At 29.8% G+C, this 13,166-nt stretch overlaps 2 protein-coding genes across 2 annotated transcripts; one reads left to right on the top strand and one right to left on the bottom strand.

Moving 5' to 3' along the window:
• Nucleotides 1-594: 594 nt before the first annotated feature.
• Nucleotides 595-2,047, bottom strand: LOC108570655 (dolichyldiphosphatase 1-like). The gene is made up of 5 exons (XM_017932547.1): nucleotides 1,853-2,047; nucleotides 1,375-1,475; nucleotides 1,125-1,303; nucleotides 812-1,039; nucleotides 595-742 (listed from the first exon to the last, which is right to left on the bottom strand). The coding sequence occupies exons 1-5, from the start codon at nucleotides 1,962-1,964 to the stop codon at nucleotides 613-615; spliced, it is 750 nt and encodes a 249-aa protein (XP_017788036.1). The 5' UTR covers nucleotides 1,965-2,047; the 3' UTR covers nucleotides 595-612.
• On the top strand, nucleotides 1,981-11,067 carry LOC108570654 (meiosis arrest female protein 1). Its single transcript, XM_017932546.1, has 24 exons — nucleotides 1,981-2,055; nucleotides 3,112-3,480; nucleotides 3,571-3,714; nucleotides 3,813-4,078; nucleotides 4,337-4,519; nucleotides 5,230-5,324; nucleotides 5,432-5,630; nucleotides 5,850-6,012; nucleotides 6,105-6,392; nucleotides 6,472-6,594; nucleotides 6,673-6,825; nucleotides 6,903-7,301; nucleotides 7,564-7,739; nucleotides 7,818-7,990; nucleotides 8,069-8,280; nucleotides 8,354-8,504; nucleotides 8,579-8,754; nucleotides 8,835-9,218; nucleotides 9,287-9,490; nucleotides 9,564-9,834; nucleotides 9,914-10,290; nucleotides 10,370-10,462; nucleotides 10,546-10,924; nucleotides 11,009-11,067. The coding sequence occupies exons 2-24, from the start codon at nucleotides 3,151-3,153 to the stop codon at nucleotides 11,065-11,067; spliced, it is 4,998 nt and encodes a 1,665-aa protein (XP_017788035.1). The 5' UTR covers nucleotides 1,981-2,055; nucleotides 3,112-3,150.
• Nucleotides 11,068-13,166: the final 2,099 nt, after the last annotated feature.

The following is a 13,166-nucleotide window of genomic DNA, read 5'->3' as shown; positions in this document are numbered from 1 at the left end:
AAAATTAATAATAAAAAAGAAATGTTAAAAATGTTAAATTAACAATTTATCAACTGTAACTAAATGTAAGATGCAATAATTTAGAATCTATAGTGATTAATTTACTACTCTTAAAATGTGAACATAATTCAATTTAATTACAAAGTGTATAAATTCACACTAACCTAGTGACAGAATTACATATATATTTTATTACATTATTGCACTAGATTTTTTGTTTAAATCAAGTATAACACGGTATACAAAGTTATAGATAAGATTTTGTCTTTATAGGATAGAATGTAAAGATATAAAAACCAACAAAAAATAATATTACTTATCAGATATGCGTCGTAAATAACTTACGCAAAGTTAATAAAAACTTAATTGACAAAACGTATACGTTTTGACAGTAAGAACATGAAAATTCGTATGCAAAATTTGTACTAATACCTTGTGTATTATATATTATCAGTGGCAAAATTTGATGCCATTAATTATTAATAGTCATTCCTTCAAGCCACATGAATCACTAACTTTCGTGTTTCATTTGGCTGAAGAAATGATGTTAGATTGATTTTCTATAGCATTTACGTTCTATTTAGTGTCAGCCCATTGGCCGGACATTAGGCGTCATTGCGACTTCATTGATACAAGTTTCCTTGAACGCGCTCGTGCCTCTGTTCGAATATTTGTATATTCAAACCAAAGGATATTAGGAATTAATGTTGTATCACGAAGTAATAGATATTCTGATATCCGCCTAAAAATTCAATACCATATGTAAATATTTTTTCTCCCTCAAATTAAAATTTTTATAATAACAACTTACCATGAAACAATTACAGGAAAAATTGGTGTAAGAACTATATGTGTAATTATGAACCATACTGTTCCCAATATAATACCTATGAATGTACCACATAGAACTTGAGAAATAGTGTGGTATAATAAATAAACTCTACTGTATGTCACTAAAATAGCAATAATTATGCAAGTGGCTATGATAGTAATTCTCCAAAATCTTTCAGAAATGCTACTATTATTATTGTGATGTAATCTGCAAATGAGTGCATACAAAATAAATATACAAAATGTAATACAATTTAATTTCTTTGTACATTTTAAGAAAACAAATATATTACCTGACACATATGAAGAATGTGGTATATGCAGTGAAAAACCACATAAATTGTGCATGCATTGAGGGCATACCATATTCAACATAAACACTGTCACGTCTCATTGGCCTTGCTTCACAGATTGTGTGTTTTAATATAAAATTGACACATTCATTAATTATAACACCGCTAAAAAATGTAATCTAAAAGGAAAAAATCAATTTTAGATAATAAGATTAAAAGTGTAATTTATTCAAAATTTTTACTTACTTACTGTGTGTAAATCTCTTCTAAAAAGAATCAATGTTATAAAACCAGCTATAATAGCAAATGGTACTAAACTTATTAGAGCTAAAAATTTTCCAACCAAATCACCTGCAAATCAAAGGAAATTTAGATAAATTTCTTTCAGTACCTTAATTAATTAAATAAGATTTTAACATAAACACAGTACTTAAAAATTTTAAATATTACATTTTTCAGTAAAATGGTAAGTTATAAAGATAGTTAAAAATAAGCATTCTTATTAAACATATGCATGAAGTTCATAGTAAACAAAAATTATTTAATACACTGAAAAATATACCAATTAAATATAAAGATCTCGTTAAAACATATCCGTAAAATTTTATTAAAAGCGTTTCTTTACTAAACAAAATATTTTTCAGTTAAGTATATTTATCGATAGAAATTTTTACATAATCAAACAGCGGAAAATAGATCGTTTTATTGAAAAATTTTAGAATACTTGCCTTGGGGGTACTCGACTAAAGTAAGAGACAAAGGAATCCATTCTGACTTTTGCACAGCATCAACAAAATGCGAATTAACTTCATGAAACGAGTCGTCGTCTATTGATGCCATATTATCGAAATTTTTGAAGTGACCATAACTCGGACAACTCACCGCGCAGCAACGATCATGGAATCCGAGGAATAGTGGTAGAAACTTGACGGTAACTTCATTGTGCATATAGTTTAACAAGATCCGAAAAAAAAATAATTTTCGTTAATTTTTCTAGCGCCTACTTATTTGACCAATCATGCTCGATATCAACTATCTATATAAAAAATTTAATCATTGTATCGCAGTTCGATTTAGAAATTTACAGACGTCTGTTGGTAGAATGAAAAGATTAAAAAAAAATGCAATTAATAATTCAAACAAAGAATAGATTCTTCTATTATAAATATCACATTACGTATATTTTAACTATACCCTGTGTAGTAATTAAGTAAATATCATAATTGTGATAATAGATAATACGTTTATTAAGACGATATAATAATGAAATAAATGTATAATTTTTAATTCATTTTATTTAACAGTGCCTATTGATGTTTAAATGAGAAATAAATTCGTAAAATATGAAATGTAATTATATAGTAGATACAACTAGTGACTTAAAAAAGTAAAGTTACTATTTAAGTCTGCAAAATGCGTGTGCGTCGTGCACTGCACAAGAAGCGGGAGAGGTAGCAAATCTGATAGTTGCATGCTGCTTTACTCGGTATTTGCTTCCTGTTTGTGGTATGAATTTTATTTGCGAGTCGGTACGTTGCGTGTGTCGTTTGTGACTTCAATTTGCCGATTGTTTTGTATATTTTCGAAAACTTTTTAAGAAATTGCGTTTATTCTACGTTTCACCATGTCCTGTATGCTTGTACAGCCGACTACAATTTTTTAGATTATATGATGGGTTAATATTTTAGGTAACGTAAGATTCTTTGTATATTGCATTGCACATTATGAATGTCATTTATGCAATTTTTCTGTGATATGTGATAATGTTATATGCTGATGACAACGTACATATACATATAATATTATAACAAAACATAATAGCAAAATTTATAAATTTTATGATAGTTTTATTCGTCTTTTTATTTTTATTTTTTGTTTTAGAATTTACTTTTACTTTAATTTGTTATGTGTAATGTATTTTAATAAAATTATTTGTTTTATTTTTTCGTTTAATTGTATTTCATTATATGCTTCATTCTGTTTGTAGCATTTGTATTGGAATACTATATGACATTCTCTAAGACACATGGCAGACCAAGATACCATAGATTATCATGCACTTTGTGCAAATGAAGAAGATGAAATCGAAGGTCTAAATGAAAGGTTAATACAATTATTATCTGCAGAGAAAGTTCCGTCACACAGCATTGTTGATAGTAGCATATCACAACCATTGTGTGACATTAATAGTAAAAATGATGGCCTTACAGTTGAAAGTAAGACATCTGTTTCACCATTGCTCAGTCATTATAAATATGACTGTCGCTTTTCATATCATGATAGTCCAGTTAATTTTTCATCTCTACCAACGTATCTCCCACCTGTTGGTGTATTTTGGGACATAGAAAATTGCCATGTTAGTATGAGATTTTATGATTATCCATTATTGAATTATATTGTGTAATATCATATTAATTAAATGTAATATTAATTTCAACTATTATAGGTACCAAAAGGAAGGTCTGCCATGGCAGCAATACAAGTAATTAGAGAGAAATTTTTTGGTGGTTACAGGGAAGCAGAATTTATTGTAGTTTGTGATGTTTGTAAAGAGAGTAATCAGGTTGTGAAAGAATTGAACAATGCTCAGGTAAATTCTATAAGTATATTACTAAAAATATTAATTATTTCATTGCATTATATTTTATTAATATAGCAGTACATTTATATGTATCTTATGTCTATTAGGTTAATTTAATACATGTTGCTAGAGAATGTAAAAATGCTGCTGATGAAAAACTCAAACAATCTATTAGAAGGTTTGCTGATATTCATGGAAGTCCAGCAGCTGTAATTTTAATATCTGGTGATATTAATTTTGCTGCTGATCTCAGTGATTTACGTTATAGGAAGAAAATTCATGTGATACTTTTACATATGAAAAATGCATCTGAAGCATTAATATTATGTGCCAATGAGCATTATGATTTCTCAGAACTTATGGAATCACTGCCACGCAGACCTATAAGTAATTTTTGTAATTGAAATTCTTACTTTTATATAATAAACTGTTTCATCATAATTGTCATAAGTCTTTTTATTTCCATATATCAATTTATATGTATTAGTGTTATTATCAACAATTTTGTATTTGTAGTAATATGGATGTGTATGTAAAATATATTTAAATGTTGGACGAACGATTTTTGTAAATGTTAAATGTTAGCATGCTAATTTTTTTGTATATACATGTTTTCTAGTATTTTGTAAAATTCATGTTCCTTTCAGGTTACTACAAATTATGATCTTCTAGTTAGTAACCTTCCTGAAGATCAAGATGTTGTATCCATTAAACGTTGTCTTAAACAAATGTCTGAAAGCTTTGGTGGTCGAGTAATGGAAATTGAATCAAATATTGCAATTATACGCTTTACTTCAAAACCTCTTGCAGACAGGTACTGTATATATATGTTCGGTTTATATCCTTCCATAAATTATGTTTCATGTGTGTATAAGGTGTGAACAATAATTTCACTGTAATTATAGTGTCAGTAATAATAATATCAGGGTTCATTTTATATTTGAATAACCCGCCCTTAATGTAGTCAGTGAATTGTTCCTAACCAGACATTTTATTGGTCTATTCAGTATTAATGAAAAAAAAAACGACATTGGAAGTGGTAGGGATAAATACATAAATAAGATAGAATTCAAACAATGAACAGCAATGTAACGAACATAGTGGCACTGTAGAAATACCATAATTTTCATTTATATAACACAATTCGTTTATGTCTGTGGTAGTAGTTAGTGTTAAAAAGTTATTATTTTTTGGTATATTGTTATTATTTATCATTTTATTTGTCTATATTACAATGTTGACATGATCCAATGATTTTATTTATATGTAAGGTAAGCTGATGTATCTGGTAATTATAATCATTTGATTATCATAACTTTGGAAGATAGAAAACTTCTATGAAGTGTATGTATCAAATAAAATGCATACAGTTTCTTTGAAAAATCAACTGACATCTTAGTTGATATCAGAAATATGTTTAGTAAAATCTTCAAGGTCATTTATAGACAGGGTTGATTGTCTTGTGTATTGGCCTCTTATAATTACAGTTAGCTTTGTTTAATAACAATGTGACTTTTTTTGTAGAGCTCAGAAGTGTATGGATGGAAAGATTGTCCTTGGTTCAAAAATTTCTGTAAAATTTCAGAAAGAAAAAGGGTGTAATTTTCAGAAAACTCCCGGTAATGTGCTACATAAGATTTAAATTTATCATTGAAGTAATAAATGTGATAGTACTGATAAATGTAAATGTATAATATTTATTAGTAATATATTCTTGTAATTTTAGGGAATTCTAAACACAGAAATCGTGCTGCAAGTGAGTCAGAAATTGTTACAAGTTCTCCGAGGCAAATGTACAGTGCAAATGCTTCGATCACGGGTGGAAGAGCCCTTCAGATTCCACATTTTCAGTCATCATCGCCAGTTATTGGAACGTATTCTGGATGGAATTCGGCCCATTATGTTCCCGCTTCAACGCCACTGGGGTAATTTAAAATTATATAATCATGCAGATATTTATAATTTTGAAAAAATGATGTAAATCCGAGAAAGAGCCTTCGAGTCGCGAGTAGATTTTATCCTTGCTTGATTCAGGCTATGAAATTGAAGAAGCTTTGATCTTATCTGATTTAACTTGGAAGAAAATAATAAACATTATTATGAATATTGCAAGAATTAAGAGTACTTTGAATTTATTATTACAGAATTGTTCCACAGCCAACTATTTTTGTTGGTAGGCCATATTCGAATAATAGTAATGTAGGTTTTAATAGAACTTACAATGAACTTGCAAGGGTCCAATCTCCATTATTCTGGCAAATCTCTGGTTCCCAGCAAATTGGTCATATGTGGGAAGAACAATATAAGGTATATCATTTTTCATATGAATCTTAATTTTATGAAAGACGTATCATATAATTTTTTTAAATTTACATTAATTAATAATCACTAACTACAAGGTGGAAAAAACCAAAGTGCTTAGTAGAAGAATTCACATCCCGCAGGCTCGGGATAATGGTGTTACAAATAATGTAGCTTCTCGAACTCCTGAGGGTTTAAGGCGCATCAGGGGAACGCACACTTCTTATGTACAACCTTCAGAGTGGACTGGATCAAGGCAACAACATCCTTCTTTGAATACTTCTACGAGTTTCAATGGAACACATTCTCAATCGAATTTCAAACGCCGGAGTCCGTCTCCGATGTGTGATTTACAATCACGAGAACGAAATCAGTGGAATGGACAGGTATAAACTAATTTAAAACGTGGAGGAAGAAAATTGAACTAGATTATTGTAATTTTTCTTTTCCTTTAAAAATTAGCAGAATGTGTCTGTACGTAGTACTAGGACACCTTCACCTTATGAAAATACAGTACAAACGATGAATCAACAAAGTAACCATACTTCACCTTATCATCCAAGTGATACGGAAAGTGAAGAAGTTGAGGTATATTTGTTTTCTTTCACCTTTTTTATATTATTTTATAAAACTGTAATGATAACAGTTCATTTATTAATATATTAGAAATTCTTCAATCCAATAAACAATCACAATGGCACATTAACAAACAATGATACATGCACACCTATTGAATTACAAGTAACCAACTTAGACCAAAGTATTAATCCCAAAAAAATGAGACATATGCTTGCCTCAATTTTTATGGAACATGTGATGGTAGGTTATTATTTGCTTGTACAATTATGCTATTATGAATATCAATGTTTTCAACTTACATTTATACTGATTTTTAGGTATTAAACGTCTCTATTTTTACACAGTCTGATGGCAACTTTGCCGCAAGTGTCAAAGTACCTTCTTTGTCAGACGCACAATATGCAATTTCTCAATTACATCGTCGTAAAGTAGGATATAAGCGTATTTTAATATCATATGCTCATAGTGGCAGAGCAAGTCCTCAGGTTGTGCGAGCGCAAATCGTAATGCTACTGCAAGAAGTACCTGGTCATAAACTTCCTCTCTTTAAGTTTCGAGAGATGTACGAGAGTCGTTTCATGATTTCCATCAGTGTTTCTGAATTGTACAAAATGAAAGATGTTTGTATTATTACGGAAGATCCTAGTGGTAGAATGGTTTCTCTTAATCCGGATCACAGAAATACTCCATCACCATGTTTTAATAATACAACACAGGTATTTTAAATTCTGTATCGTTATATCGTGTTAATATATGTTATATATGTTATATATGTTAAACTTTACATTTGTGATGACGGATATAAAGCCGAGTTTGAGCTTTTCCAATGAAAGTAGAATTATTGTTCCTTTTACTGTCGAGAAGCTGTGACGATTATTTGAAGCGTTGAAAATTATTCTGAAATAATATGATAAATATGTGATATACAAACGTATAAATTATATATCAAGCATAAACGTGTATATGTATAATTTTTAGGAGGAACAAGTAGAGTTACCATATTGCACTATTCATACTCTTAAACCATGGTCTGACAAAGGATGGGCTGAACAAAAAGTGGCGTCGCTTCCTAATGTAAAAATTTCTTTAAAAGTTCTCGATCCACGTATACATCAATTATTAACTACGCATAATGGATCTTTGCCATTGCCTAGGTATTTTACTATAAATATTTTTTAAATTCCATTAAATTGATTCATCTAACAGTTTCGTTCATAACAAATTAATTTCAGTTTACCAAATTGTTATGAGGCTGAATTTAAGGAGAAATTACAGGTAGCTGAAAATGGAGTACCTTTAGAACATTTAGTGTCTTGCCTATCTTGTGTTGAGCTGAAACAGGGTATGGGTAGCGTAAAGTACCTTATTTGGACCGGCAATAAAATTAACGAAACTAACCATGAAGGTAAAATTTTTAAACAGTAAAGAAATAAATTAATCAACAATTAATTTTCAATCATTGGTATACCATTTTCCTCTTCAGAGAATAAATGTGTGAGCCCTCCACTTGCAAATCAATTAGCACTTTTCAGTCGTGAATTAGTCGATCTTCTGAAAACTGCTCCACACTGCCAGTTGCCATTCAACAGATTTATACCAGCATATCACCATCATTTTGGAAGACAATGTAGAGTCGCTGATTACGGATTCACCAAATTAATTGATTTATTAGAAGCACTTACTCATACCGTACAAGTATGGGAAAAAAATTGAATTTATTAAAGGTAAATTGTATGATGATCAATGCAGTTTTAATTATTTATTCTAGGTAATGGGTGAAGGAAACAGACGCGTGGTTACGTTATCCCATCGTGCACAAGTGCGTCGTTTTACATCTGACTTGTTAAGGGTCTTAAAATCTAAAGCTAGCAAACAAGTAGCACTTTCAGAATTTCCAAGTATTTGTACTAGAGTGTTAGGTAGAGATTTTTTTGTAATTTTAGATAATTACTCACATAATTATGAATATACAAGATAAGCATATGTTTCACAGCTAAAACATGGGATATCGTGGACTATGGAGTATGTGAGATCGAAGACATTCTTAGTGAAGTATCAGAAAATACTGTTGTCGTTACTACGATCAATGGAGGGGATAAAATGATAGCCATTCCTAAACGAGAACAAACTCCGGAAGAGATGGAACGAACAAAACAATTTGCTGTAGAGGTCAAATATAAACCCATTAAAAATATTTTAGAAAATTAACTATATCTATTAATGCAAAAACATTTTCATGATTTATTTAGGTTATAGAAATATTACGACACGCGCCTCAGTGTAGAATGCAATTTAATAAATTTGTCCCATCCTATCATCATCACTTCGGCCATCAGTGTCGTGTATCAGATTATGGTTTTACCAAATTAATCGAATTGTTCGAAGCTGTACCGGATGTAGTTAAGATCGAAGATGATAATTCTGGAGAAAGGCAAATTTCTTTAACAGAAAAGGAAGGTCTTTGTGTACTTTCCGAACAGATATCCAAATTAATTACTCGTTCAAAGGGTTGTGTTAACGTCTCGAATATTGCACAGAATTTTTTACGTCAATTTGGTTACGCATTGAAACCAGAATTATTTGATTGCACATCCGTATTGCAGCTTATGCAAAAACTTGGAGATACTGTAAAGGTATAAAAAACAAATATTGAAATTTATGATTGTACTATATTATAATTCATAATTTATCACTCTTGTAGATTATATATCTAGCAACTGGACCTGTAGTTGTGATGGTAGATAAATCTCACTTACAACAATTAATTTTGCAATGCCGTCGATTGCTGATGGATAAACCACAACATAAAATGCCACTTAAAGAGTTTCAACAATTATATGCTCAGCATTATTTAAAACAATGTAATATAGATGAACTGAAACAAAATTTGTCTAACGTGGTTCGAGTAAGTTATAATTTTTATTTACTGTACATATTTTTTATAAGAATCAAGCAAAACTATAAATGTATGATTTCAGTTTACAACAGTGAACAACGAACAGTTCATAGAACTTACTTCGTTACATTGTTTTGCCTGCAATTTATATCGTGTAATGATGAATTATGGTGGTGCATTAAAAGTTTCGCAATTTGAAGCTGCATATTTGTCCACTATCGGTACCATCTGTAGACCCGCAGAATACGGATTTCAAACAGTTTTTGCACTTTTGCAAGCACTACCTTGTACGGTAACGATAAAACTATCACGACGAAAAAAGAACATCATCTATCTGAATAAAAAAATTGCTGGTATGTGAAAGATTTTTTCGTAATTGTTTTGTAAAGAAAATATGTTATAAAGATTGTATCATTTGATTTTTCTCTTGAGTAGCTGTCGGTATGCCTTTACCACCATCGTACGCATCTACATCATCGTATCGTGACACAGATTCTAGCAATGAATCGTTTGAAAGCGATTCATCTTCTCGTGTTAATGCTTCAAGTAATTCAATTTCGTTAGAGGAACGCGCAAAATGGACAGAACAAATAGTCGAGAATCAGAGTTCCTGGAAACAGATAGATAAAAACAATCTGTGGTCCAAAAAATCTGATAAATCGTGGAAAACATCATCTTCGGAAGATCAATTGGTAAATTGGACATTGCAAGAAAATGGAAGCGAAAGTTTCCTCAAAAGTTTGCTACGAACACCAATTATACCGCATGGTTTTCCACCTCCACCTCCTAAACCAGATTCACCACCTGAGGTACCTTTGATTTAATCAACAAAATATTGATTTTTCATGTGTGCCCTTAATCTAATAGTATAATAATAACAAATCATAGGGAGAATTAAATAAAAATCAGTGGGAATCATCAGTTTGGATGACTCCAACGAAATTTACATATCCAGAGGATGTGCATACTACCCATGTACAGGTAAGTGTACAGGTAATTGTTCTTATAATATTATTTATTAGTGATAGAAGTCAAAATTTCATTGTCTTTTTCCATGTTAATAGGTTCCTCCGTTAACTTTACCTCCTTCCTGGAATCAAATTATATCCGACAATAGTACCTCCAACTTACTATCGCCAACCAAAAATTTATTACCTGCTGCAGCAAATCCTTTAAATCCACGTACTTCTCCTTTCTTTTCCTCTAAGCGTAACATCGTCGTTGCTCCACATCCGTCTGAATTACCGCTTCCTTCGTTGTCCTTAACTCCTAAAAAGATCGTGTCTTCGGAAAATATTATAAATACTGAGGATTTTACGGACAAGCAAGAGAGGATTATCAGTAATTCTATGGAAGAAGTGCCCCTTCAGAGTAATGAAACTGATAGCAATAACACGGAAGGCGACAATGATAAAGAAAAACACAGTACTCCCACAAATCAGTGTTAGTAGTTTTTTAGTAATTTATTATTACTTCGTGTAATTTGTATATTATATTGAAAATAATAGGTGTGTTTTTTTGTTACAGTATTTACCACAAGCAAACGTCGTTTAGCTGCTCAATTTAATCGTCCTATTGAGTCATGAATATAGAGGTATGACAACTATAAGAACGTGTTGTGTACGTTAAAAAAGCAAAAAAGCTGATTGATGAAGAAAATGGATTTAATCGCATCTCGGTAGGCTGTCACACAGTGGGTTCAAATACCTACACACCATTTTTTGAATGATGGTAGGTACCACCCCCTATTTATATATATAAAGTAATACGGTAATAATATATCGATTTGATACATACGGAATAAAGAACAGAATTTATTTTCAAGAGGCATGAAAATATATATATATATATAAATATCTATATACTAAGTAGTTACGATATCTGGTTTAAAAATTGTGAATAAGTGTGCAGCGTTTATACCGAATGATAATGTACTGATTATATTACGTGTCAAATTCATGTGGCATTTTTCATACTGTGATATAGAATAGAAGAAAAAAAAAAAAAAGATAATACATGAGGATGAATTGAAAGTGGGCAATAATTGCGCACATTTCATAGGATTGGGCCAATGTCCTATGTTGAATCCCACTGTGTTTGTTATAATAAAGTTATACCTCCATAAAATCGTATGCAAAGCGAAAACATATTTTTAAAGTCGAATTTTATTCATCATTATAATGCAAACGCTATGTTTTTAAATATTATTTAACAAATTATTTACTATGATCGAGATTTTATTGGCTCAACCCTATTGATAATTGTAAATTATTCTCACAGAAAACGAATTGTATTCGAAAAAATTAACGTAAAATGCTGTTATTTCTCAACAATAATATCGAGTACAATTCTTTTTTATCATTTATTTGTTAACTATAATCTTCATTCGTACAATTATTCCTGTTCGCGTCAAAGATTTCCATTCAATATTGTCTGTTCATTTTTATAACGTATACGATAATATTTTTTAATTATATTATGAATGAATGTGTTTTGAGAATTTTGATGGTGATCGGAGTGCATTCGTATGATATTATAAAGTGTCATATTACTTCTTTGTGTAAATGAAAATGTTTTTAATTAAGGAAATATTAGGTTTAATGTTAATAATTACTATCGAGTAGCTCAAACTCTCGGGAGAATGGGTGAAAATCGTGTAATACACGAAGTGAAATTTTTATGAATTCCATTTAAATTCATTGAAAAGATTGTTAAAATACTGACAGGCAATAAATATTTTATCGAAAGTAAGACAAAAAAAAGAAAAAAAAAAAAATACACGCTCGTGTCAATCAGATTTCAGCATTTAATGTTACTTTTATAACGATATTATTCTAAAATACTTTGTTTTCAGTGCTGAGTGAAAACAGATAGAAAAAAAATATTGATGATGTCATTCGTTATCTACAAAAATACATAATTAGTAGATGTAACACTTGATGTGATTTAATTGCTCTCTTTAAATTATGTATAAATGATCTTCTTGATCTCATATTTTATTTTATTATTAAAGAGTATTTTATATCAAAAATACAGCAGGCGTATCATATCGCGTACACAAGATCAAAAATATTATTATAAACTGCTAAATGAAGTAGTTGCCACTCCAGAAACTATACTCTAAGTTTGATACATTGCTTTGTATGTGTTGGAAAAAATGAAAAAGTTATGAATCGATCTAATGGTATTAAAATTTATAATTCATTAAACAACAGTCATATATGTTACTATTTCTAGAAAGTTTCCTAAATCTAATTTGTATTAATTTATTGAAAAATGAAATAGTTTTGTTACGTGTCATATTTATTATGCAGGAATGAGTTCTATTGTATTTTATACTTACGTGAAAGAAGTGATCATTTTTACTTTATTTTTTGAATTGTGCGAATTTGTCAGTTTAGATTTTCTATTAGTCATGATAAAATTACTTTTTATATTTTAAAATACTTTTATTATATGAATCAAAAACTTTTAATATTATGCACTTATATTTTCCTAAGTATTCATTGTATAAAACATTATTTGTAGTAAATTTTATTTAACATACTTTGTAATAACATTCCGACTAATAGAAAATTAAATTGGCCTTTATACAAAGAATGTCAAAACATGTATAATGCTGTAAAAATTACATAAGAAAATTTTATTGTAATAACAAATATAAAAGAAATTGTAAAGTATAAAA

This window comes from Habropoda laboriosa, unplaced genomic scaffold (genome assembly GCF_001263275.1).
Source record: "Habropoda laboriosa isolate 0110345459 unplaced genomic scaffold, ASM126327v1 scaffold101, whole genome shotgun sequence".
In the NCBI taxonomy this organism is placed as follows: domain Eukaryota; kingdom Metazoa; phylum Arthropoda; class Insecta; order Hymenoptera; family Apidae; genus Habropoda; species Habropoda laboriosa.
Note: the sequence above shows the minus strand (reverse complement) of the source record. Positions and strands in the feature narration are given on the sequence as shown.

Coding starts and splice junctions, on each gene's coding strand:
- LOC108570655 (XM_017932547.1), bottom strand. CDS start 1,964: ATGGCATCAATAGACGACGACTCGTTTCATGAAGTTAATTCGCATTTT. Junction 1,040..1,124: donor ACATTCTTCATATGTGTCAG/GTAATATATTTG, acceptor ACTCATTTGCAG/ATTACATCACAATAATAATA. Junction 743..811: donor TTTCCTGTAATTGTTTCATG/GTAAGTTGTTAT, acceptor TTGAATTTTTAG/GCGGATATCAGAATATCTAT.
- LOC108570654 (XM_017932546.1), top strand. CDS start 3,151: ATGGCAGACCAAGATACCATAGATTATCATGCACTTTGTGCAAATGAA. Junction 5,631..5,849: donor CCCGCTTCAACGCCACTGGG/GTAATTTAAAAT, acceptor TTATTATTACAG/AATTGTTCCACAGCCAACTA. Junction 7,991..8,068: donor TAACGAAACTAACCATGAAG/GTAAAATTTTTA, acceptor TTTCCTCTTCAG/AGAATAAATGTGTGAGCCCT.